This window comes from Coregonus clupeaformis, chromosome 19, assembly GCF_020615455.1.
Source record: "Coregonus clupeaformis isolate EN_2021a chromosome 19, ASM2061545v1, whole genome shotgun sequence".
Taxonomy (NCBI): Eukaryota; Metazoa; Chordata; class Actinopteri; order Salmoniformes; family Salmonidae; genus Coregonus; species Coregonus clupeaformis.
Genome location: NC_059210.1, coordinates 52,581,318 through 52,608,880, shown reverse-complemented (window position 1 = coordinate 52,608,880; position 27,563 = coordinate 52,581,318). Strand labels below are relative to the sequence as shown.

The window sequence follows — 27,563 nt, the reverse complement described above, 5'->3', positions numbered from 1 at the left end:
CTCACTGTTTCTTTTTCAGCTAGACCAGGGCCTGTATTCACTAAGGGAAATTCCACAGAAACAGAATGATGCTGAGATTTATCACTTTAAAATGTATGTCAAACAATGATTGCAAACTTAATCAAACCAAACAACTATATACACAATGACTACTTTTTGTTATTAAAGTTGTATTTATTTTTTCATTTCTTCCACAAACAAACAAATAAAAAATAAAAACATTGTACAGCATAAAAACATTGAGCATGACATCCAGACATATCCTCCAACATAGCATACATAAACAGTCAAATAGTATCTTACAAGCTACAAAACAGAAGTACATGGGTTCACAAGCATAAGTAATCACCTCCCAGTCTTAGAAACATGACAAATTAAAACGCTTCCAGCTTCTAGAATTGTCGTTTCTACAAGTGAACCTAGCAAGCATTTGTTCATAAGATGCTACTTCCAACATTGATTATATCCACTGTTCTAGAGTAGGAGTGACATTACCCTTCCCAATTCTAAGGATTACTCTAGCTGCTGTGACGATACCAACAGTGATCAGTGCAAATTCCTCATTTTGTTACATTAGGTAACTCTGTTCTATCGCCCAAGAGACATATTATCAGTGAAACTGGAATTGTTAACCCCAACCATTCCTCCAGATATTTCAAAACATCCTTCCAGAAAGATGGCACTAATGTACATTTCCATATTGCGTGTAAAAAATGTCCCAGTGTCTTTTTGGCATTTCCAACACAGAGAATTGTTGGTCAGCCCCATCTTATGAAGCCTTGTTGGGGTCCAATAAAACCTATGTAGTATCTTATATTGAGTAAGCTTCCCTTATGTTCCTCCCTGAGCTGGACAAGATCTTCAACCAGGTATTCTCTCAATTTCACACTTACGGTCAATTTGCCATATTGTTCTGAGGTTTTTACATTCTTTACTCTGCAGATGACTAAATATTGAATAAGAAATTGCTGCTTTATATTTGGGTCATTCCAAATACTCAGCTATTGGGTTCTTTCCTGGATTTTGTTGATAGCCGGTTAACAAACATTCTCTCAATTATAAATATTTCCAGAAATGTCCCTTGTCTCCTACATCATATTTTTGTACCAAATGTGAGTATGACATTAAAACATTTTCATTGTACATATCACCTATAGTATGAATTTCTTTCATTAGCCACTGTTTCCAGTACACAGACTTCTTTCCTATCCGTAGCCTAGGATTGGCCAACAATGAGGAGTATCCTTGTGTTAGATGTGTACTGTTCTCCACACCTCTTTTGAGTGTAACAAAATTGGGTTGGGAGTTTCAACAGACCTCTCCTATGTAAGACTATGTGACAGAGTATCAACAGGGGTGAAAGGATAACTTAGTTCCCGTTCTATTGTTATCCAAGCTAGCATCCCTTTTGCCCCAATGGTTTGCCAATTTAGCCATTTCAAATGATAAATTGTACAATTTAACATCTGGTAAAGCCAAGCCTCCTACATCCCTTGGTGAGCACATCTTCTTCATATTAATCTGGGGTTTGTTCCTATCCCAGAAAAAGTATTTTGTTAATTTGTCATATTGTTTAAAATACCGGTCTGGAATATTCATAGGTAACATTGCAGAGACATAATTAAATTGTGGGACCACAACCATTTTAATCACATTGATCTTTCCACATAAAGAAAGTTGTATATTTTCCAATTTTTCTAAATTCATCTTAATCATGACTAGTAGTGGCTCAAAATGTAGTCCCATCACTTCCTCCAAATCTGAGCTCAACTTAATCCCCAAATATTTCATCCCAGTAGGAACCAATTTGAAATTAAATGGGGTAACTGTTCCAGAGTAACATATGGCATTTAATTGGCATTGCTTCTGACTTATTCCAATTAATTTTGTAGCCTGACATACTAGAATATAAAATTCAATACAAGTAAGCAATGGTGGTACAGACTGAAGAGGATCAGAGACCAGCAGTAGAATATCATCTGCATACCGAGCAACCCTGCCTTGTGCCTCTAGAAAGACTAAAAAAAAGGAGACATAATTCCATTTGTAAGTACTGTTGCTTTAGGATTGGAATAGAGGACCCATATCCATTTACAAAAGTCAGGTCCAAAACCACATTTTTCTAGGGTTCTTAAGAGAAAAGCCCACTCTACCCTATCAAATGCCTTTTCAGCATCTAAGGAGGCCGCAGCGGTAGGAACTATATTTGAGCAGTTTAACCACATGAGATGTACAGTGAGGGGAAAAAGTATTTGATCCCCTGCTGATTTTGTACGTTTGCCCACTGACAAAGAAATGATCAGTCTATAATTTTAATGGTAGGTTTATTTGAACAGTGAGAGACAGAATAAAAACAAAAAAATCCAGAAAAACGCATGTCAAAAATGCTATAAATTGATTTGCATTTTAATGAGGGAAATAAGTATTTGACCCCTCTGCAAAACATGACTTAGTACTTGGTGGCAAAACCCTTGTTGGCAATCACAGAGGTCAGACGTTTCTTGTAGTTGGCCACCAGGTTTGCACATATCTTAGGAGGGATTTTGTCCCACTCCTCTTTGCAGATCTTCTCCATGTCATTAAGGTTTCGAGGCTGACGTTTGGCAACTCGAACCTTCAGCTCCCTCCACAGATTTTCTATGGGATTAAGGTCTGGAGACTGGCTAGGCCACTCCAGGACCTTAATGTGCTTCTTCTTGAGCCACTCCTTTGTTGCCTTGTGTTTTGGGTCATTGTCATGCTGGAATACCCATCCACGACTCATTTTCAATGCCCTGGCTGAGGGAAGGGGGTTCTCACCAAAGATTTGACGGTACAGGGCCCCATCCATCGTCCCTTTGATGCAGTGAAGTTGTCCTGTCCCCTTAGTAGAAAAACACCCCCAAAGCATAATGTTTCCACCTCCATGTTTGATGGTGGGGATGGTGTTCTTGGGGTCATAGGCAGCATTCCTCCTCCTCCAAAAACGGCGAGTTGAGTTGATGCCAAAGAGCTCCATTTTGGTCCAAGAACCACAACACTTTCACCCAGTTCTCCTCTGCCAATGAACATCTGAATGATTCAAACTTCAGACGGGCCTGTATATGTGCTTTCTTGAGTAGGGGGACCTTGCAGGCGCTGCAGGATTTCAGTCCTTCACGGCGTAGTGTGTTACCAATTGTTTTCTTGGTGACTATGGTCCCAGCTGCCTTGAGATCATTGACAAGATCCTCCTGTGTAGTTCTGGGCTGATTCCTCACCGTTCTCATGATCATTGCAACTCCACGAGGTGAGATCTTGCATGGAGCCCCAAGCCGAGGGAGATTGACAGTTATTTTGTGTTTCTTCCATTTGCGAATAATCGCACCAACTGTTGTTACCTTCTCACCAAGCTGCTTGGCGATGGTCTTGTAGCCCATTCCAGCCTTGTGTAGGTCTACAATCTTGTCCCTGACATCCTTGGAGAGCTCTTTGGTCTTGGCCATGGTGGAGAGTTTGGAATCTGATTGATTGATTGCTTCTATGGACAGGTGTCTTTTATACAGGTAACAAGCTGAGATTAGGAGCACTCCCTTTAAGAGTGTGCTCCTAATCTCAGCTCGTTACCTGTATAAAAGACACCTGGAGCCAGAAATCTTTCTGATTGAGAGGGGGTCAAATACTTATTTCCCTCATTAAAATGCGAATAAATTTATAAAAAATTTTACATGCGTTTTTCTGGATTATTTTGTTGTTATTCTGTCTCTCACTGTTCAAATAAACCTACCATTAAAATTATAGACTGATCATTTCTTTGTCAGTGGGCAAACGTATAAAATCAGCAGGGGATCAAATACTGTTTTCCCTCACTGTAAGAGCCTCCTCATATTATCTGTTGAGGTCCTGTTCTTAATAAATCCTACTTGGTCACTATGTATGATTTTAGGTAGTGCCTTCTCTAAGCGTATCGCAAGGGTCTTAGTAAGAATCTGACAATCCACATTAAGGAGGCTGATAGGTCTAAAATTCCCAGGTTTTAGTTGTCTTGCTAGTAGCCTGTCTGTCTTCTCACCTCCCTCATAAAAACTGTTTCTAAGTCTAAACAGTGCATATTCTGCCTTTTTGTTATACATTTTGTGCAACTGAAATTTCAATTTGCAGGCAGTTTGAAATGGGCTATCTATGAAATGTCTTTCCAAATCCCTTTCCAAGACACATCTCAGTTTCTAATCTTTTTACTGCTTCAGCCCCTTCTCTCTTCTTTTTGGATGCATGTGATATTGTTTTCCCTCTAATATATGCTTAGAGGTTTCCCATACTGTGGAAACCTTTTCAGTTGAGCCTATGTTGATCTCAAAAAAGGATCTAAGATAATCTGCTAGTGACTGGCTAAATATCTCATCTTGTAATAGCATGGTGTTGAGTCTAAATCTACCCTTCCTCACATTGTCAGAGTTTATATCAACATGTAACTCTACTATAGCATGATCTCTGAGGGCAATGGGACCAATCTTGCAATCAATCACATGAATAACCATGCAATTAGATATCAATAAGAAATCTATTCTGGAGTGTGTCTTATGACAGTGGGAGAAAAAGTATTTTCTCTATCATTAGGATGGACTAATCTCCAGATGTCTATAAGGCCCATATCTTCTGCTAGCATATGTATTGCAAGTCTATCCATTGGCGTGGAGTTACCTGTAAATGTACTTCTATCAATCATATTGTCCATCACTTGGTTAAAGTCTCCAGCAAGGACAATCTGCCCCTCCATATTACCCAGTATAACTTTGACCTCATGAAAAAAATCAGATGTTGTGGCAGGACTTGAAACGAGCAGTTCATGCTTGAAAACCCACACGTCACAGAGTTAAAGCAGTTCTGCATGGAAGAGTGGGCCAAAATTCCTCCACAGCAACGTGAGAGACTGATCGACAACTACAGGAAGCATTTGGTTGGAGTCATTGCAGCTAAAGGTGGCACAACCAGTTATTGAGTGTAAGGGGGCAATTACTTTTTCAAACAGGGGAATTGGGTGTTGCATAACTCTGTTTATAAAATAAATATGTAATTGTTGTGTTATTTGTTCACTTATGTTCCCTTTATCTAATATTAGGTTTTGGTTGAAGATCTGATAACATTCAGTATCACAAATATGCAAAAGTAGAGAAAATTAGAAAGGGGGCAAATACTTTTTCATTGCACCGTGTGTGTGTGTGTGTATGTATGTATGTATGTATGTATGTATATATATATATATATATATATATATATATATATATATATATATATATATATATATATATATATAATTGTAGGAAAGATGTGTGTTATGTTCTCTCCCATATGAACTGTAGAAATTATGTGGGTTATGTTGTCTCCCCAGGCTTGTTGATGACAGGTGTGTGGTGCAACCCGATGCAGGAGACCTGGCCAATCCGCCCAAAAAGTTCAGAGGTGAGTGGGAGGAGTCGATGACCAGCTTCCCAATCACAAAGGCCCAATTCCTAACTAAATAAGAGTTGTTTGAATTAATTTACTCACTGCTTCTCTGAACGATGGCTGTGAGGGGCAGTCTCTAGTAATGCAGTGTGCCAAGGTTACTGCAGACACACACACACACACACACACACACACACACACACACACACACACACACACACTGAGCAGGCCATTAAGGCCCCCATGTTGTTTTAACAGTTTGGTTTTCACAGGAGGTTGTGTTTAACTGACTTTATAGACTCTCAGTGAATTAACAGCCATTAACCACAAACATGCTATTTACCCCTAACCAGTCACCTAGACTCAATTGACAGTTAGTGTCACTTTGCCGTTGAAATGAGTATGTATTAGTAAGCCTTTTGTGAATTAACACTTGGACTTGACTTTTCCTTCCCCCCTTACTAGTTCTGACTTTGCTGATAGCTACTTTATTGAGGAAAATGTACTTACTATGACTGAGATATATGGTCGCCCCACCTAGCTATCGTAAGATTAATGCACTAACTGTAAGTCGATCTGGATAAATGACTAAAATTTAGAAAAATTTTCTGGAAGAAAAAGTGTTTGATTCATGTTTGTATTCCTCTCTCTAACACACCTCCCTCCCGGTTTCTGTTTCATTATATCTTTCTACATCGTTTTCTCCCCATTTCTTTCTTCCTCTCCATATCTCTCTTTGTCTCTCTCTCCAGACTGCCTGTTCAAGGTGTGTCCGATGAACAGGTACTCGGCTCAGAAGCAGTTCTGGAAGGCCAAACAGGGCAAACAAGGCAACAACGACACACAAGAAGACCTATTCAAGAAGTTACAGGTATGACCTGTCTCCAAGACCTAGTGTTCTTCATTCACAGTCCTGGGCAAGGCAACCACAGGATGTGGAGGATTTTGATCCATCCCACACTAACACAACTGATTCACCTAATCAAGGGCTTAATCATTACTATAGTTAAGTAGTCAAATCAAGTATGTTAGTGCTGGTCTGGAAAAAAAGTCTGCTTACCCTGTCGGTCCCCAGGACCTGGATCGAAAAACACTGCTTTAAAGGGCCAATCAGCATTAGAAACAATAACAAGGCGTTCTTCCTGCCACTATTTCAGTAAAAAGCTGAGGGATGGGGCTGGGGAAGTGTAATCACTCTCAAATTCATAGACCGAGCTATGGATACAAGGGCTGAACCTCCATGATATCAAAATGATAGTTTTAACCATGTTTTGAGACTAAACAGTGCTTGTTTACAATTACTTTGTTTCCAAAAATTGGAGTACAACAAACATATATTTTGGGTTCTGATTGAGTACGTCAGTTAAACTATGGCATTGAGGCATTTATATGTTATATTCTTCAAGATTCAATGGGTACAAAATGGATGTAGCAACTGCTGATTGCCCCTTTTAAGTCAACCAAGATCAGTTTGAGCAAGACGAGGCACAGAATCGCTAATCTTGATCACACAAGTAGTCATTTGGGATGCAAGGTGATTAGATCAGTGATTCTGCACAATGTGACTGCAATGTAATCAGTCCCAAACATGTTTTTGTTCATGTCTCAGCATGCAGCAGAACTGGAACAAAAGCAGAATGAGACGGAGAATAAGAAGCTGCTGGGAGAGGTGGTGAAGTACAGTAACGTCATCCAGGTAAAAGTCAACTACAGACAACTCCTTCTTCTTATCAGAAGCTATATCTCTGTTTGCTTTGTGCCCAGAACCTTGTGTTTGTTTTCACTTGGTCACCAAGGCTGCCTTTCTGTTTGTTTTCTGGCCTCTAGTGCCTCACATTGCCAATGATGAATGGCATAGAGTACATTTTCAATTTAGTGCAGGTTTGTTCTGTGTGCTTTCAAAAGGCTTGTGGCCTCTAACTGTGGTTTAAACAGTCGTATTAAAATAAGTGGTTTGGTCAGGTCCAGTCTCTTGCTGTTAAAATATGGTGTTTTTTTCATGTAGTGCTCTGTGTACGTCTTTCATGCTAAAGCCAATATTTGAATGATCTGTCCAGAAAAGGGAAACTTTTATTTAAAAAAGGTTATATATATATATATATATATATATATATATATATATATATATATATATATATATATATATATATATATATACAGTACCAGTCAAAGGTTTGGACACACCTACTCATTCAAGGGTTTTTCTTTATTTTCACAATTTTTTACATTGTAGAATAATAGTGAAGACATCAAAACTATGAAATAACACATATGGAATCATATAGTAACCAAAAAAGTGTTAAACAAATCAAAATATTTTATATTTGAGATTCTTCAAATAGCCACCCTTTGCCTTGATGACAGCTTTGACACTCTTGGCATTCTCTCAACCAGCTTCATGAGATAGTCACCTGGAATGCGTTTCAATTAACAGGTGTGCCTTGTTAAAAGTTTAATTTGTGGAATTTCTTTCCTTCTTAATGCGTTTGAGCCAGTCAGTTGTGTTGTGACAAGGTAGGGGGGGTATACAGAAGATAGCCCTATTTGGTAAAAGACCAAGTCTATATTAAGCAAAGAGAAACAGTCCATCATTACTTTAAGACATGAAGGTCAGTCAAACCTTCAGTCGGAACGTTTCTTCAAGTGCAGTCCCGAAAACCATCAAACGCTATGATGAAACTGGCTCTCATGAGGACCGCCACAGGAATGGAAGACCCAGAGTTACCTCTGCTGCAGAGGATAAGTTCATTAGAGTTAACTGCACCTCAGAAATTGCAGCCCAAATAAATGCTTCACAGAGTTCAAGTAACAGACACATCTCAACATCAACTGTTCAGAGGAGACTGTGTGAATCAGGCCTTCATGGTTGAATTGTTACAAAGAAACCACTGCTAAAGGACACCAATAAGAAGAAGAGACCTGCTTGGGCCAAGAAACACGAGCTATGGACATTAGACCGGTGGAAATGTGTCCTTTGGTCTGGAGTCCAAATTTGAGATTTTAGGTTCAAACCGCCATGTCTTTGTGAGACGCGCTGTGGGTGAACGGATGATCTCCGCATGGAGGAGGAGGTGTTATGGTGTGGGGGTGCTTTGCTGGTGACACTGTCTGTGATTTATTTAGAATTCAAGGCACACTTAACCAGCGTGGCTACCACAGCAGTCTGCAGTGATACGCCATCCCATCTGGTTTGGGCTTAGTGGGACTATCATTTGTTTTTCAATAGGACAATGACCCAACACACCTCCCGGCTGTGTAAGGGCTATTTTACCAAGAAGGAGAGTGATGGAGTGCTGCATCAGATGACCTGGCCTCCACAATCCCCCGACCTCAACCCAATTGAGATGGTTTGGGATGAGTCGGACCGCAGAGTGAAGGAAAAGCAGCCAACAAGTGCTCAGCATATGTGGGAACTCCTTCAAGACTGTTGGAAAAGCATTCCAGGTGAAGCTGGTTGAGAGAATGCCAAGAGTGTGCAAAACTGTCATCAAGGCAAAGGGTGGCTGTTTGAAGAATCTAAAATTTAAAATATATTTTGATTTGTTTAACACTTTTTTGGTTACTACATGATTCCAAATGTGTTATTTCATAGTTTTGATGTCTTCACTATTGTTCTACAATGTAGAAAATAGTAAAAATAAAGAAAAACCCTTGAATGAGTAGGTGTGTCCAAACTTTTGACTGGTACTGTATAAATAATTTGGGTAATGTTCTTATCCCTTATCCCAAGCGGAAACTAAATTGAAAGGCTTTTGAGGTAAATTCCAAATCAAGTAAAATCTGAGCTCATAATTAATTGGTCTGGTGAAATAAAAATTATGAACTAGCCCTACATCTCACTTTAATAAAAAAAAGTACCAATTTCATACGGTAACTGTTTCCTAGCACTAAAGAAATGTGATTGGTTAAGATTAGAGTTAGGTGTTGTGGTGGGATTCTAACCATGGACCTTGTGTATGATGTGTCCTTGTAAATTGGCCCCATTTATTTCTCCCTCAGCTTCTGCATATAAAGAGTAACAAGTACTTGACGGTGAATAAGCGTTTGCCGGCGCTGCTGGAGAAGAACGCCATGCGTGTGTCTCTGGACCCAGCCGGCAATGAGGGCTCCTGGTTCTACATCCAGCCCTTCTGGAAACTCCGCAGCGAGGGGGATAATGTAGGTACCCCTGTTAGTGCTGATCTTGGATCAAGTCCCCCTTGTCTTTATAATCCTCTTCATTATTATCTGAAAGGCAAAACTGATCCTAGATCAGCACTTTTACTGAGCCGCTTTATGAAAAGGGGCCCTGACCTGACTCACTACAGGCCACTGCTTTGAAGGGCCAGGAGTTTTTCCCGAACATGTGACCCGATGATGAAAAACTCCTAGCCCTACTTACCATAGATATGTTATTGTAAACCAAACTTCATGATGAACCTCAGTATTGTTAATAATTATTTTATATTTTTATGGGCCGTCTTAATATTGAACATGTCATATTTTAATTAGATTGGTATTATGTCCATGTCAAAGTAATATCTTCATCCTTCTGAAATAACTTGATTGGTTTTCTCCTTTCCTTTTGCTTTAGCATCCTATGGTGGAAGGTATTCTTCTTGTTTGAAGTGCATGGTGTGTGTGTTCGGCCATGAGACTTGCTGTGAAAGCATGTTAGCACTAGCCTTGCATGTAGTCATTGAGCATTGAAAAACTTAAGTACGTGTGTGCATTTCCACTAGTCTTGTACAATTTCCTATTTTTTCCCTTAAAAGGCCATTCCGCCACTTTTCAACCTCATATTCACCAAACCAGTGTCTACATATGTGAAAACTGCGCTTTTCTATGATCTGTGGTTCAAAAGATAAGAAGAAAGGTCAAAGAAAATGCTTCTCTGTGACATCACAGGGTAGGATTAAAACAAAAAAAACCAGTGGTTTTTCTAAACCTGCAACGAGTTTCTAGCCCAAGGGAGGGTATTTTCTTGCTCCCACATCACCGCTAATATCATAGTGTTTGAAAATCAGCGTTTTTTTTTTGTTATAACTTTTGATGTCACCAGGTCGAACATTTTAACTTTATATTATTTTCTACAAAACGTAGAAATGCGCAGTTTTCCATATGTTGACACACTTATTGTGCTGGAGATAATGAAAATTAGGTTGAAAAGTGGTGGAGTTGCCCTTTAACTGTTATTGACTGGAAGTTTTAGATTACAGCAATGCTATCGATAGATACAGTGCATTGGGAAAGTATTAAGACCACTTGACTTTTTCCACATCCTCATCAAGCTACACACAATACCCCATAACGACATAGCGAAAACAGTTTTTATTTTCTTCGAAAAACTGAAATACCTTTATTTATATAAGTATTCAGACCCTTTGCCATGAGACTTGTAATTGAGCTCAGGTGCATCCTGTTTCCATTGGTCATCCTTGAGATGTTTCTACAACTTGATTGGAGTCCAACTGTGGTAAATTGAATTGATTGGACATGATTTGGAAAGGCACACACCTGTCTATATAAGGTCCCACAGTTGACCGTGCATGTCAGAGCAAAAACCAAGCCATGAGGTCGAAGGAATTGTGGGGGGGAAGGGTACAAAAACATTTCTGCAGCATTGAAGGTCCCCAAGAACAAAGTGGCCTCCATCATTCTTAAATGGAAGAAGTTTGGAACCACCAAGACTCTTCCTAGAGCTGGCCACCCGGTCAAACTGAGCAATCGGGGGAGAAGGGCCTTGGTCAGGGAGGTGACCAAGAACCCGATGGTCACTTTGACGGAGCTCCAGAGTTCCTCTGTGGAGATGGGAGAACCTTCCAGAAGGACAAACATCTCTGCAGCACTCCACCAATCAGGCCTTTATGGTAGAGTGGCCAGACGGAAGTCACTCCTCAGTAAAAGGCACATGACAGCCCGCTTGGAGTTTGCCAAAAGGCACATAAAGACTCTCAGACCATGAGAAACAAGATTCTCTGGTCTGATGAAACCAAGATTGAACTCTTTGGCTTGAATGCCCAGTGTCATGTCTGGAGGAAACCTGGCACAATCCCTACGGTGAAGCATGGTGGTGGCAGCATCATGCTGTGTGGATGTTTTTCAGCGGCAGGGAGTGGGAGACTAGTCAGGATCGAGGGAAAGATGAACAGAGCAAAGTACAGAGAGATCCTTGATGAAAACCTGCTCCAGAGCGCTCAGGACCTCATAGGCCAGTCTAGTTCTTCCACACCAATCTCAACAAATAATTTCTGTATGGACCTCGCTTTATGCAAGGGGGCATTGTCATGCTGAAACAGGAAACTGTTGCCAAAAAGTTGGAGGAACAGAATCTTCTAGAATGTCATTGTATGCTGTAGCGTTAAGATTTCCCTTGACTGGAACTAAGGGGCCTAGTCTGAACCATGAAAAACAGCCCCAGACCATTATTCTTCCTCCACCAAACTTTACAGTTGGTGCTATGCATTCGGGCAGGTAGCGTTTTCCTGCCGTCCGCCAAACCCGGATTCGTCTGTTGGATTGGCAGATGGTGAAACATGATTAATCACTCCAGAGAACGTGTTTCCACTGCTCCAGAGTCCAATGACGGTGAGCTTTACACCCCTCCAGCCGATGCTTGGCATTGGGCATGGGGATCTTAGGCTTGTGTGCGGCTGCTCGGCCATGGAAACCCATTTTATGAAGCTCCCGAGGAACAGTTATTATGCTGACGTTGCTTCCAGAGGCAATTTGGAACTCGGTAGTGAGAAATTTGTGCTATGTGCTTCAGCACTCGAGGGTCCCGTTCTGTAAGCTTGTGTAGCCTACGACTTCGCGGCTGAGCTGTTGTTGCTCCTAGACATTTCCACTTCACAATAACAGCACTTACAGTTGACCAGTGCAGCTCTAGCAGGGCAGAAATTTTATGAACTGACTTGTTTGAAAGGTGGCTTCCTATGACGATGCCACGTTGAAAGTCACTGAGCTCTTCAGTAAGGCCATTCTACTGCCAATGTTTGTCTATGGAGCTTGCATGGCTGTGCTCGATTTGTATACACCGGTCAGCAACGGGTGTGGCTGAAATAGCAGAATCCACCAATTTGAAGGGGTGGTAACATACTTTGTATGTATAGTGTAGATAGATAGATGCTACATTGTTATTGGAATGGCCTGCCTTTAAGAACAATTCTTCTCCTGTTCATTTTAGTCCATTTACAGTCTGTTTATTGAGATATTTATGTGTTTTGAATGTAGAGTACAGTTTGAATGTAGATGTTTGAGACTATGGTGCATACAGGACAGTACACTGCATTCAGCGATTCACGCTACCACACACATAGCTGTATGAGTGAATTAATGTCTATGCACTGTAAACATGCTACACTTCCTTCATTTGACCATGGTTTGTGCTCATCTGCTATTGAAAATGACACACAGAATAAGCCCACTCATCCTATTTGCATTGTTGTGGGGAATGCTTATCTCTGGATGGATAGTTGCCCTCTGCATGGGACAGGGTGTGACTGTGGACCTTTGCTGTTTGAAGTGTGTCTCATACCTCTGTCCCATTGTCCTGTGATAGGTCCGATTAGACATCTGCCTCATTTGTATCTATATTCTACTCTCACTCTACTCTACTTGTAATCATGTGTACGCTAGTGTCTGACCTGTTGTGGTTGGTCCCTAGGTGGTGGTGGGAGACAAAGTGGTCTTGATGCCTGTGAACGCAGGGCAGCCTCTCCATGCCAGCAACATTGAGCTGCTAGACAACCCTGGCTGCAAGGAGGTAAGATCCATGAAACAATTTGATTAGAGCTACAGTATAGCGGTTACCGTGTAAAAATGTACTGTATGCATGGAAAAACTGTGCAGAAGGATGATGGCCATGTTGTGTCTGTCCCAGCCTGCTATCTCCAACAATTCCTGCATTGTCGCATTTTTGAATACTCCCAAAAAGCTGCTGGTCAGCATGTTTGCCTTTTAAGTGAATAGGACTCATGAGACGAGAGTGGCGGTGGTTCGAATCCAGGCGGCGGTTCGAATCTAGGCTTGTTTTTATTTAGGCGTGTCTTTATTTAACCCTTACCTTAACTACTTGCTAGTATGCCTAAACCTAAATGTACTCTAACCACTCTCTAGCATACCGTAACCTAACCTTATCCTAACCCTTAACCTTTAACCATAACGACTCGCTAACGCACCCATATCATAACATGCGTTTGGAAACCTGCCTGATTGCAACAGGTATTAAGAACCTTAAGAATCTTGTCTAGTGGTAGTGCTGCAGACTCCGGTCCATACATACCCGCTGGCGACGGGGTCACGAATACCACCTCTGACCCTACTCTGTCTCTCTCTCTATCGGTCTCCCTCTCTACCTTCCGGCTATCACTGTCCATAAAAATTGTCCTTTCATGGTTGCAGAACCGGCATTGTTGCAGGAATGGCAAACCAGCAGCTATCTGAGGCTCTGAAAATATGTGTATAATTCAGGTATAGTCATGACAGTCCGTTGGTCTTCTCTGCTCCTCTCCTTGGTTTTTCTGTAGGTGAACGCTGTGAACTGCAACACCAGCTGGAAGGTCACTCTGTTCATGAAGTTCAGTGACTACAGAGAGGACGTCCTCAAAGGAGTGAGTGTTTTGTCTTCTACATGCTGCCTGCCTAATGTCCTTCAGTGCAGACAGAGGGTTCTATGCAAAGTTTGTTGATGGGGAGGCTCTCCGTCTTAGGTGAAAGAATTCATGCTTTCACATCCACATTTTAAAGTTTAATTTTTTTTTACAAATAGTTATTATGGCATCATGATTATAATAATTAAATTATGATAATTTATGCTCAGTTGATAATAACTCAAATCAAGTGTTACTTTAAAGTGTTTCTTTTCAGTTTCTTAGCCCAAACAGCTAAACCATGTTGTTGTCATCTCTGTCAGGGTGATGTGGTGCGTCTGTTCCACGCCGAACAGGAGAAGTTCCTGACATGTGACGAGTACAGGAATCAGCAGCACATCTTCCTCAGGACCACCCTGAGACAGTCTGCCACCTCCGCCACCAGTTCCAAAGCACTCTGGGAAATAGAGGTACCTACTGCACTGTTTGCCTACTGCAATGGTTCCGTCCCAATTCTCCCAAAGTGTGCACCCGTGCACTCCTCGTCACACATGTATTGGTGTGGGTTAGTTTCCACCATTTCTTACACCAGTCCTTTGCCTTTAAATCAACAAAGACAAGTGAACAAGTGCATACTTAGAACAGAGAATTGGGACGGAGTGAGAAGCTCTTGATTTGGTAGAACGAGTGGAAACACCTGTTTTGAATAGGAAATTCCCCAGAGGGAGATTAAACAAGTGTCTTCCTCGTGAACAAATACATTACCTCATACTATGATGTTATTAATGGCGCTAAGTGATGTTGAGGGTTCTTTCTTCGTTGATCAGTGTGTTTTAAATGTGTGTTTCTCTATGGCAGGTTGTGCACTACGACCCCTGCAGAGGGGGTGCCGGCCAGTGGAACAGCCTGTTTCGCTTCAAACACCTGGCCACTGGGAACTACCTGGCTGCAGAGGTAGGGTGTTACTTTCTCCCTCCTCTTCTCTCGCTCTCGCTCTCTCTCTTTGACTGTGTGTCAAACGGTTATTTTGGTTGTCGGTTGTCTTTTCATTGTGTTTTGACTCTGCTGCTGAATTTGAATACTGTTAATTTAAATACTCTGTCCATGAATGACTCATCTTGTACAGTAATACAGGATGTTGTTCATTTTCATAGCTTTTTTAATTTCCAAAAACCCACAATATAATACATTCCACAAAAGATAATACTTATCTTATCACATGATGGAAAATCTTTGACTAAGTACGTGCAATGACCAACGCTACCATCTCTTGTTTGAGTGTTTTCTGACTTGACAGATTGCCAATGTGTGGGTGTTTTCCACTCTGGTTAACATCCTGTCACTACTTGTTAATCCCTACTTTACATGAAACTGCGAGAAGTGCCAACAGACCACAATGCAGCTTTCTTTGTAGACTACTGTCTCTGTACTGTCTCTTATGTCAGTCCTCTCTCTGTGGTCAGGCTGTAAGGGTGCTGGTCTAGGATCAGGTCCTACCTTTCCATATAATCCTATTAATTAGGATCTAAAAGTAAACACTGATCCTATATCAGCAATCCTGCTCTGAGATTCTTTGTGAATACTGTGTGCTTTAGCCAACTGTACTGATTACTCATGTATGACATGAAAACTAAAGTCAGAGGAGTTGGGATTTGGCTAGGCCTGTAGCTACAGACTGTGTTTATGTACATTATACATATCTGGGATCAGGCTTGTAGTGAGAGGTGAGCAGATGTTGTTGTTCCAGACGTGCTGCAGATGGCAGTGTTCCCATTTTTATGGCCTAGTGATGGGTATCCCAAGTCTTTATTGTGAGCCGGATATTTTGGCTACGTTCACCTAAAATGAGCCGTTCATTTAGTTCCTACATGGCTCATCGTTCAGTAGCGCTTAGAAATGGATGAAAAAACATGAAATTTCACATTTCCTACCATTTATGTCAGAACGTGAAATGTGAGTTCAAATACATTTTACCTGAAGAAATTAGATTACTGCAAAATTGAGTGTGGACCAGATTGTGGCTCTCTCCCCACTACCTATTGTTCCTGCAGTGAAGAATTACCATCTTCAGAGAATGTTTTTATAACTTATCTATAATCGTTGTCTGGAGCTCAAAAAGCAGTATGCAAATCAAGGAGCCAAATGAACAGCTCTTTCGCAGATACAATTCGGTTACCGACGTTCACCAAAAGTATCTGTTCAAAAAGAGCTATTCGTTCGCAAACGACCCATCACTATTATGGCCCTCTCTCTCTGTAATCTCCTTCATTGTGCTGTACAGGTGCAGCACTGCAAAAATAATTTCCCCAAGGAGATAATAAAGTTGATCAAATCTGTCAACTTAATCACAGACTGTCTGACTAACTGACTGACTTTCTTTTCTTTCTATAGATTAACCCTGATTTCCGGGATGAGAGTGTGGATTCTAAAGCAGAGGTGAATCAGGTTAGTGAAACACTCTTCTGGTTTTCATATTCCTGTCTGATGGACCTTAGTCTGGACCTCATTTCCACTGATTTCAACCACATGGTATATCTATGAGTATTCTGGTATGTGTTGTGTTTAACAATGCATGACCATGGTCTCTCTTAGATGAGATTTTACAACTAGTACTGCATAAAGGGTAGATCAAACTGTGCATCCTCTACAAACAGTGTGTTTCTGCTAAGAGAGCAACTTTGTGTGGGTGTGTTTCTATGCAGTGGTAGAGGGAGTGCACCTGTCAAACGCTGGGCCTCCTGCTTGGGCCCTCTGTTCTCTCACACCACCTCAAACTCCTATTATGCAATAGCTTTTCCTCTTACTCATCAGCAAGAACAGACTCATCCGCTCACTTTCTTCCCTTCTTTCCTCTCTCTCTCTTTTTATCTTTCTCTCTCTCACACACACTTGCATGCACACACACACTCACAACATACACAACCAGGGGTTGTAACCAAAATTATTTTCCAATCGTTTAGTTCTGAACAGAACCACTATTTTTTTTGTTCCGTTCTACTGTTCCCGAGCAACAAAATAAAAAGTACCGGTTTATATTGTTCCCTTTTTAACCTCTGAAATCAAGTTGTTTTTTTTAGCTCATTAAATTACTTCACAAATCAGTGCGAATAGAGCAAGCAAGCTAGTTGTTTACAGGTGTGATGGACAGACAAGTGCAGCCTATGGTACAAGATGCTACTGAAATTTTGTAGGTGGGGTGAGAGGGTTGAGGAGGAGGCTTGAAGCGCTGGGCATCTTGTTATGACATGCTTTATAGAATTATGTCCACAGAATTATACCTAGGAGGAGCGGCTTCTATGGAGGAACTTTTAAATGTCCTTTGAGCTAGCTAGTAAGCTTGAACTAGCTAGCTAGCTAACAAGCTTGCATGTGCAGAGCGGCACCAGAGTTAATAACACAGCTTTTTGAAGTTAGTAAGTGAAACATGATAATTAGGCCTATAGTATCCTTAACTAGCATTGAAAATTTTTTATCCATTCTTCTCTAGCTAATTAAATATCTTCTCCCTATCTTCTGAATTACGCTTGTAACGTCAGTGCAGTAGCCTATGCTTAAGAGGGGGGAGGGGCACGTTGCCTAAACACGTACACACACTGGCAAAGATCTTCAACTTGCAGGCAGACACTGGAATACGTTTCTGAGTGACAGAGAGAGGGCTTTGCACAAATTTTTTTCTAGTCCCAAAAAAAGCCTGGAACGTTATTAACCGGTTGCCACGCTTTTAAAATAACGGTTCTGTTCCGGAACAGTATGGATCACTTTAATTCCAGGTTCCTTTTCGGTTCCTTAACATTTTTGTTGTTTTCTGTTCTGTTCCAACCCATGTTGCTCTACCAACGTGTAGCTCAGTTGGTAGAGCATGGCGTTTTCAATGCCAGGTTTGTGGGTTCGTTTCCCACGGGGGACCAGTATGGAGAAAAAAAAAATGTATGCACTCACTAACTGTAAGTCACTCTGGATAAGAGCGTCTGCTAAATGACTAAAATGTAAATGTAATGTACACAACGTAGACAATGTACAAACTCTATTTCAAGACAGATTTTCCTGCACTTGCCGACCTTCTGCATTGGTATTCTGCCTCCGCTCACACAGGAACACAAACTCTGCTCAGACACTCAGTGGGCCCCTTATATAAAGTCTGAGTGTGTGGGTGCTCTGTGAGAGAGGGAGATGAAGAGATGGAGGGAGGGGAGACAGACGTGCTGTCTGCTCTGCTGTGCTGTTATGTACTGCTGGATGGAGTGAGTCACCCAGAGGAGAGGAGGGGGGAGAGGAGGTGATAAGGCACAGGGGTGGCTCAGAGGAGCTCTTTCCCATTGACACGCAGAGAGCACTGCAGCGGTTAACCCTCCCAGTACTGGCCTATTATCTGTCTGCAGCATCCACACAGTGCAGTCCAAACCTCATCCACTGTCTCATTGTAATAACATAAGCTGCCATTGTTTTGTTTTTTTACAGTGCTTTGAATCTGTGTCACAGGTTTATTGATATTAGCATTGAGAATGCTTTAGTTGCAAGAACTTTGGTATCCATCTTTGTGTGTCTGTGCTGTCTGTCTGCAGACGGAGACAGATACAGTGTACTCCAAGAAGAAGCGTCAGGCTGCAGAGAAGATAGCCTGCACCCTGGTGTCTGTGCCCCATGGCAACGACATCGCCTCTCTGTTTGAGCTGGACGCCACCACGCTGCAGATGGCTGACTGTCTGGTGCCCAGGTCAGAGACTGGCCGCTAAAACACATTTTAAAATATCTAAAACACTGAAAACATTTAAAGGTCGGTTAGAACTAGGTTGAATATTTTCCTATTGAAAACGACAACTCCCTACAGCATCCCACAGTTTGTTCTTGATTTGATGTCTCTCATGCTTGATAGGATTTCTCTCTAGAGAAACAGCGCATTGAGCTCACAAAAAAAAACTAAATGGAATTCAAGTAACTGAACCGATGAAATTTCGGTTAATCGCTCAGCACTTCAAAACACACTTCGAACACACTGTGCCTTCCCTCAGGAACTCGTACGTACGGCTGAGACACCTGTGTACCAACACCTGGGTGAGCAGCACCAACTTCCCCATCGACGCTGAGGAGGAGCGCCCTGTCATGCTCAAGGTCCAATACTGTTTTAAGTTCCACTTATATTTTTTGTGCTTATAATAATATTGTCACAAAATTTTCACAAACTTTTCAACATTGTAAGTTACTATTAGACATAGGGTTCATTGTGGAGTTTGGAGGGATTGTTGTTGAGTCTATAGGCCTACAGTACACATGAGTAGTTCATTTGATACTGTATGCCCTCTACCCACAGATTGGCACGTGCCCTACGAAGGAGGACAAGGAGGCATTTGCTATTGTCTCTGTACCCCTGTTTGAGGTCCGAGACCTGGACTTTGCCAACGATGCCAACAAGGTCCTGGAGTTGACCGTGAGGAAGCTGCAGTACGGCAACATTGCTCAGAACGAGAGGAGGTACAGCACAGCCCTGCTGACACAACCAAGACACCCTGGCTGTGTCTGGAAATGTTACTAGCCAGCAAATCCTTGCTTCCTCCTTACTTGCGCATCTGAGGAGGTGGTCGGAGGGCAGGGTCTTTGGATCCTCTCCTCCAATGTGCTTTGAGAGCGAGCCGAATGGAGGAAACAAGGATGTGAAGGCTAGTAACGTTGTTAGACAGTGCAATGCAATCGAATATAGCTCCTGAGTAGAATACAACGTGATACAGTCAGTATAGGCGCTAGAGTATGCCCCCTAGTGACACGGCCAAGAGGGTTACACTGTTTATTTGGTCCAATACTGTGTAATTCCATCTGTTTTCAATTATAATTTTTATTGCATGTATTAATTTCCTCATTCCCTATGGAATCTCGATGTCTGCAATAACTGTGGCTTTCAGACAGATAATGTGTTCTGTGTACTTCTGTCATATCAACTAATGTTATTTTGGGGGCCCGTGTTTCCCAGGTTTGTGACTAAGCTGTTAGAGGACCTGATCTTCTTTGTGTGCGAGGTCCCCAACAACGGTCAGGACGTGCTGTCTGTGGTCATCTCCAACCCCAACAGGGAAAGACAGAAACTAATGAGGGAACAGAACATTCTAGCCCAGGTCAGCTCACTCATACACTCACACACACTCTCCCAGAATATCGCCTAAAGAAGTATCCTCTAGCTTTGGTCTTATATCTGATTCTGCTTTGGCCAGTTCCTGTGTTGTCTGTTGTTGTCATAACAATTATATTGGGTAATGATGACAAAGAGAAGCTATTTGTATCTTACAAACACTGTTAAATTGAGCTAAAAGTGTGCAGATTTATTTTGACTTAATAGACTTATTTGCTAACGCAGAAGCAGACTGGCACCCAAGCTAGAAGGTGAATTCCACTGTCTCCTTCCAATGGCCATCACACTGTGACTTATGGGCAACAGAGTGCAGAAAGCAGGCTCCCTCTAATCACAGTAATTTAAGGGATTAATAATTCAAGTCAATTATGCCAAAGGCTGTGCTAATAGCATTGTTAGCGGTAATGATGCTGGCAGTGGTAATTACTGTGATTAGGGATGATACGGACAACAACAGAATAATTTGTAAAGTGCAATTGTTTTGGCATCAACAAGTCATTTGTCTGTCTGTCTCTCTCTCTCTGATCTCTTCTCTCTTCTGCTGTCTGATTTCTCCAGATTTTTGGTATTCTGAAGGCCCCATTCACGGACCTGGGGGAGGGGCCCATGCTGAAGCTGGAGGACTTGGGGGACCAGCGCTACGCTCCCTTTAAGTACATGCTGCAGCTGTGCTACCGGGTGCTGCGCCACTCCCAACAGGACTACCGCAAGAACCAGGCTAGTAGCACTGTAGCTTTGTCCAACTCGCAACCCTGACTCTATCTTGGTCAATAAGATCAATAACTGTTTGTTATAAAATATAAGCTTACACTACCAGTCAAAAGTTTGGACACACCTACTCATTCAAGGGTTTTTCTTTATTTTTTACATTGTAGAATAATAGTGAAGACATCAAAACTAGTAAAAAACACTTATGGAATCATGTAGTAACCAAAAAAGTGTTAAACAAATCAAAATATATTCTTCAAATAGCCAACCTTTGCCTTGATGACAGCTCTGCACACTCTTTGCATTCTCTCAACCAGCTTCATGAGGTAGTCACCTGGAATGCATTTCAATTAACAGGTGTGCCTTCTTAAAAGTTAATTTGTGGAATTTATTTTCTTCTTAATGCATTTGAGCCAATCAGTTTTGTTGTGACAAGGTAGGGGGGTATACAGAAGATAGCCCTATTTGGTAAAAGACCAAGTCCATATTATGGCAAGAACAGCTCAAATAAGCAAAGAGAAACAACAGTCCATCATTACTTTAAGACATGAAGGTCAGTCAATATGGAACATTAAAAAAAAACATCAAGCGCTATGATGAAACTGGCTCTCATGAGGACCGCCACAGGAATGGAAGACCCAGAGTTACCTCTGCTGCAGAGGATAAGTTCATTAGAGTTAACTGCACCTCAGAAATTGCAGCCCAAATAAATGCTTCACAGAGTTCAAGTAACAGACACATCTCAACATCAACTGTTCAGAGGGGACTGTGTGAATCAGGCCTTCATGGTCGAATTGCTGCAAAGAAACCACTACTAAAGGACACCAATAAGAAGAAGAGACCTGCTTCGGCCAAGAAACACGAGCAATGGACATTAGACCGGTGGAAATGTGTTCTTTGGTCTGGAGTCCAAATTTGAGATTTTTGGTTCCAACCGCCGTGTCTTTGTGAGACGCGCTGTGGGTGAACGGATGATCTCCGCCCCACCGTAAAGCACGGAGGAGGAGGTGTTATGGTGTGGGGGTGCTTTGCTGGTGACACTGTCTGTGATTTATTTAGAATTCAAGGCACACTTAACCAGCATGGCTACCACAGCATTCTGCAGCGATACGCCATCAAATCTGGTTTGGGCTTAGTGGGACTATCATTTGTTTTTCAACAGGACAATGACCCAACATACCTCCAGGCGGTGTAAGGGCTATTTTACCAAGAAGGAGAGTGATGGCGTGCTGCGTCAGATGACCTGGCCTCCACAATCCTCAACCCAATTGAGATGGTTTGGGATGAGTCGGACGGCAGAGTGAAGGAAAAGCAGCCAACATGTGCTAAGCATATGTGGGAACTCCTTCAAGACTGTTGGAAAAGCATTCCAGGTGAAGCTGGTTGAGAGAATGCCATTAGTGTGCAAAGCTGTCATCAAGGCAAAGGGTGGCTATTTGAAGAATCTCAAATCTCGAATATATTTTGATTTGTTTAACACTTATTGGGTTACTACATGATTCCATATGTGTTATTTCATAGTTTTGATGTCTTCACTATTATTCTACAATGTAGAAAATAGTAAAAATAAAGAAAAACCCTTGAATGAGTAGGTGTGTCCAAACTTTTGACTGGTAATGTATATGTAGGAAGTCGTGTATGTGAAAGATGAAGATCCATTGTGTGCTGGTTGAAGTATCTCAAGCAGAAACTCTTAACCCTATCAGCCAACCCATCACAACAAGGTCGTGTTCATTAGGGCAGACAGTAGTACAACTTTTTTTTGCGTTGTTTGGAAGGTAAGCATTTCACGGTAAAGTCTACACCTTTTGTATTCAGCGCATGTGACAAAAATGTGATTTGATTTAGTTTAATTTGAAAACAAATTGCAACGGAACACGAAAGTGAGCATTTATTATTGGACAAGTTCATATACCCGACCCAGATGTATTCCTATAGTGGTATCCATCGCGACTAACTGGTCTCATTCTGCCCTCCAGGAGTACATAGCCAAGAAGTTCTCCATCATGCAGTCTCAGATCGGTTATGAGATCCTGGCGGAGGACACCATTACAGCTCTGCTCCACAACAACCGCAAGCTGTTGGAGAAACACATCACAGCCAAGGAGATTGAGACCTTTGTCAAACTGCTGCGACGCAACCGAGAGCCCAGGTCAGGACAGAGCAGAGCAGGAAGGAGAAATGTGTGTACTATATATAACACACATTATAAATGTTCGAGCCCTGAATGCTGATTACCAAAACATAAATTGTTACTGTTCTAATTATGTTGGTAACCATTTTATAATAGCAATAAGGCACCTCGGGGGTTTGTGGTATATGGCCAATATACCACAGCTAAGGGCTGTATCCAGGCACTTCACGTTGCGTCGTGCATAAGAACAGCCCTTAGCCGTGGTATATTAGCCATATACCACACCCCCTCGGGTCTTATTGCTTAATTATAACATGCATATGACACACACACACACACACATTTGATCCATGAAACTCCCAATGTTTATGGTTAGATATACACACTGGGGCTATAAAGAACAATGTGCCACACAAACAAAAAACCTATGTATATTACGGTATATTTGTGTTGCCTGTGATTGTTAGGTATTGTTAAGCCACTGTACTGGGTTCAACGTCTTTGAGCAGATTTTGTCCAATATGTTTGGTTGTGTTCTTCTGTCCAATCAGGTTCCTGGACTATCTGTCAGACCTGTGTGTGTCCAATAAGACGGCCATTCCAGTGACACAGGAGCTCATCTGTAAATTCATGTTGAACTCCGCCAATGCTGACATCCTCATCCAGACCAAGTGAGTCACACACACACACACAAACACAAACACACACACATGCCTGTGCTCTCTACCGAACACTGGTGCCCAGGTTTTCAGATTGGGGACTGATGTTTGACATGGCTGTGTTATACACTAGAAGTTCACAATCACATAAGCTGTTACATCTGTGTAAAAAGACACAGCTTGGGTGAATATCATTAAGCTGGTGTATGCAGATGTGCAAAGAGAAGTAGCAGATATTGTGTGTGGTAGTGTATATGTGGGTGTGTGTTTTGAGCTCCAAAGTGAAGAATGAATGCTTCCATTCCCCCCCCCAGGCTCATCCCCAACACAGAGACATCCCTGGAGTCGTCCTTGCTGTTGGAGGACACAGAGGACGAGGAGGTGTGGCTCTACTGGATCGACAGCCACAAGGAGCCGCACGGCAAGTCCATCCGCCACCTGGCCCAGGACGCCAAGGGCAACCACAAGCTGGACAGCGACATCATCACCTACTACAGGTACTAGACAGCTACTGCAGCAAGGTGTTCAAAGTCTTTATTGTCTCTGGATGGCGAAACGTTGGTTCTCCTATTTATTGATGTATCGAGTGTTCAACTTAGTTTCTGGTCCGTTAGTCTACAGTACACCTTGTCAATCATTTGGGTGTGCGTCTTCAGTCCAACTACCAAACATTTCACATGTCATATTTCTATGACACACCTATGACATCTCTTCTCCATGTATTTCCTCTCCATCTCCCCCCTTCCCCATCCACCCTCCAGATACCAGCTCAACCTGTTTGCCAAGATGTGTCTGGACCGCCAGTACCTGGCTATCAACCAGGTGTCCAGCCAGCTTCCTGTGGACCTGATCCTGCGCTGCATGTTTGACGACTGCCTGCCCTACAACCTTCGCGCCTCCTTCTGCCGCCTCATGCTGCACATGCATGTGAACCGCGAGCCCCAGGAGGCCGTGGTGGCTGTGCGCTACGCCCGACTCTGGACCGAGATCCCCTCCAAGATCACCATCCACGAGTGAGTGGGGGGGTTGGGGTGGAGATGGTGGGGTGTGTTTTATGTGGCTTTGGGATCTGTGGATGTGGCAATAACATACTGAATCTGTAACTGGCACACCACTTGAAAGAAAATTACCTCTGGGTAGAGAGTCATCACAGATTAATTGCATCTTCAGTTTGCTGCATGTTTCATGCATCTAGGTAGCGAGAGCACTTTCTTTTCTCTAGAGAAACATTGCAGTCAGATTTTCTAGGCTGAAGGTCTATTTCATAGGTTTAAACAACTGACATTGAATTTCTTTGTTAATTAGATTCTCATGTAGAGACTGTATAGTTGCTGTGCTATATAATAACTATCCTCTATAACTGTCTCCATAGGTATGAGTATGAGTTCAGAGACACCTCCAGAGAGGAGATGAAGAGGAAGTTTGCCCCCACCATGGAGTTTGTAGAGGAATACCTCAAGGACGTGGTCAGTCAGCCCTTTCCCTTTGGAGACAAAGAGAAGAATGAACTGACTCTGGAGGTAAAAAAGCACACAACTATTTGTGTGATTGGTTGTTATCCATTCCAAACTATGGATATAGACATCCTCACTTTCAATTTTTTCTGGTCAATTTTTATTAAAACGTTCATGACATATACAGTAACACCACAAAAACAATAATACAACCTTACAACAGTCATTCTCCCACCTCACCCAGTGGTGACCACCCCCCCTACCCAACACAAAGATAGTAACAGACATGATCACTTTCTGATGTTAAGGTTGCGTCTAACTCTGGCCTCTGTGGGGAAACCTCGTCTCCGGTGTTGTAGGTGGTACATCTGGCCCGTAACCTGGTCTACTTTGGCTTCTACAGCTTCAGTGAGCTGCTGCGTCTCACACGCACCCTGCTGGCCATACTGGACTTTGTCCAGCACCCACTCACCTACATGGACAAGCTCAGCAAGAGTCCCGAGGCAGGTGAGTCACACAGAGAATGAATGAATTAACTGATTCAAACATTTAATTAAATCACAAAACAATTGATTTGTTTACTAAGTTTATTAAGGATATGCACAATGCATATAGACTAATTGATAGATGAGTTTCCAGATGTGAAACTTCAAGGGATACTCTCCTCGTCTCTTTATTAAAGAGCTTTTATGACCTGGGTCGTGTTAATTAGGACACTTAACGTAAAATGTTTTGAAACATTTTGCAACAGAAGATTAGCGTTCCTTAATGTACAAGGCCAGGTAGTCCCTCTCTGTTTCAGTCCGTTTCCTTATGTTTGGTGCCCAATGAACACCTCCGGGGTCTCCATGTCCTCCAGGGAACAACGTGTTGCGTACCATCCACGGCGTGGGGGAGATGATGACCCAGATGGTGCTGAGTAGAGGGTACGTCCTGCCTCACCACCTCCCCGACACGCCCCCGTCCCTCCAGCACGGAATACAACCCTTCCTTCTGCCCGACAATGAGGACGTCATGGTCATGGACACCAAGCTCAAAATCATTGAGATCCTACAGGTGAGTGGAGCACCACCATGTGGTCTGGCGGGCCAGTTACCTGTAACTGTTCTAAAGGAGTGGCTTGAGGCTGGCTGTGGTCCGATTCTCTACACCTGTCTCCAATGCTTTTACATGCTTAAGGGGGAGTGATCAACTTTATACTTCTGGGTGAAGGGTAGAGAAATGGAACTCAACCGCTTGTCCTTGAAATCATGAATTGCGTCATAAAATGAGATCCTGTCTAGAAAACTTTTTTTGGGGGTTGCTTACAAGAGATCTCCAAACATAGTTTGGTAACCACTGTTTTAAGGTCTCTGATTTAACTATTTTAGCTTGAATATGGATTTGAGGTATTTTACATTATGATCCTTTATTTATCGGCTTCCATCTTGTTCTCCCATCAGTTCATCCTGAGTGTGCGGCTGGACTATAGGATCACCTACCTGCTATCCATTTATAAAAAAGAATTTGGGGACAGGAATCTACCGGACAGCTCTATGTCGGTGTCTGAATTCCCCTCCATGTCAGGTAAAGCTCTACCATCACATAGGGACATCTTAGCCTGGTCTCAGATCTGTTGTACTGTCTTGCCAACTCTTATGGTTGCAATGGGACCAGGCTAGGAGAATCTAGAGTGTGTCAGTCGATGCCTAAGGGGAATCCTGCTGGTTTGTTGATTACTATTGTAATCAGTTGTTTGAGGTGACAGCACTAATTACTTTCTGTAATTGAACTTGGCTTAATTGTACTCTCTAATTGGTTTCAGTGATTCACATTATTTTGTTCAATTTCAGATCCAGACATAGATGAGATTGCAGCCAAAGCAGAGACCATGTTTGCTGGAAGGTAAGTAAACTGTGTGTATGTGTGTTGTGTTTATGTATGCATGTACAGTGGGGAGAACAAGTATTTGATACACTGCCGATTTTGCAGGTTTGCCTACTTACAAAGCATGTAGAGGTCGGTCATTTTTATCATAGGTACACTTCAACTGTGAGAGACGGAATCTAAAACAAAAATCCAAAAAATCACATTGTATGATTTTTAAGTAATTAATTTGCATTTTATTGCATGACATAAGTATTTGATCACCTACCAACCAGTAAGAATTCCGGCTCTCACAGACCTGTTAGTTTTTCTTTAAGAAGCCCTCCTGTTCTCCACTCATTACATGTATTAACTGCACCTGTTTGAACTCGTTACCTGTATAAAAGACACCTGTCCACACACTCAATCAAACAGACTCCAACCTCTCCACAATGGCCAAGATCAGAGCTGTGTAAGGACATCAGGGATAAAATTGTAGACCTTCACAAGGCTGGGATGGGCTACAGGACAATAGGCAAGCAGCTTGGTGAGAAGGCAACAACTGTTGGCGCAATTATTAGAAAATGGAAGAAGTTCAAGATGACGGTCAATCACCCTCGGTCTGGGGCTCCATGCAAGATCTCACCTCGTGGGGCATCAATGATCATGAGG

The 27,563-nt window shown here is 42.2% G+C and overlaps 1 protein-coding gene across 1 annotated transcript in view; it reads left to right on the top strand.

Annotated features, from left to right (window-relative positions):
* Positions 1 to 27,563, top strand: part of LOC121532247 (inositol 1,4,5-trisphosphate receptor type 2-like) — a 149,846-nt gene that overhangs the window by 14,699 nt on the left and 107,584 nt on the right. The window contains exons 2-24 of the mRNA XM_041838078.1: positions 5,348 to 5,418; positions 6,156 to 6,274; positions 7,013 to 7,099; positions 9,403 to 9,561; positions 13,049 to 13,147; positions 13,911 to 13,994; positions 14,297 to 14,443; positions 14,832 to 14,927; positions 16,365 to 16,418; positions 18,536 to 18,687; positions 18,983 to 19,082; positions 19,282 to 19,442; positions 19,936 to 20,077; positions 20,650 to 20,808; positions 22,779 to 22,951; positions 23,485 to 23,604; positions 23,907 to 24,089; positions 24,354 to 24,605; positions 24,965 to 25,112; positions 25,406 to 25,553; positions 25,906 to 26,102; positions 26,489 to 26,612; positions 26,879 to 26,930. Coding sequence (XP_041694012.1) covers positions 5,348 to 5,418; positions 6,156 to 6,274; positions 7,013 to 7,099; positions 9,403 to 9,561; positions 13,049 to 13,147; positions 13,911 to 13,994; positions 14,297 to 14,443; positions 14,832 to 14,927; positions 16,365 to 16,418; positions 18,536 to 18,687; positions 18,983 to 19,082; positions 19,282 to 19,442; positions 19,936 to 20,077; positions 20,650 to 20,808; positions 22,779 to 22,951; positions 23,485 to 23,604; positions 23,907 to 24,089; positions 24,354 to 24,605; positions 24,965 to 25,112; positions 25,406 to 25,553; positions 25,906 to 26,102; positions 26,489 to 26,612; positions 26,879 to 26,930 — 3,027 coding nt within the window. The remainder of the gene's footprint in view (positions 1 to 5,347; positions 5,419 to 6,155; positions 6,275 to 7,012; positions 7,100 to 9,402; positions 9,562 to 13,048; positions 13,148 to 13,910; positions 13,995 to 14,296; positions 14,444 to 14,831; positions 14,928 to 16,364; positions 16,419 to 18,535; positions 18,688 to 18,982; positions 19,083 to 19,281; positions 19,443 to 19,935; positions 20,078 to 20,649; positions 20,809 to 22,778; positions 22,952 to 23,484; positions 23,605 to 23,906; positions 24,090 to 24,353; positions 24,606 to 24,964; positions 25,113 to 25,405; positions 25,554 to 25,905; positions 26,103 to 26,488; positions 26,613 to 26,878; positions 26,931 to 27,563) is intronic.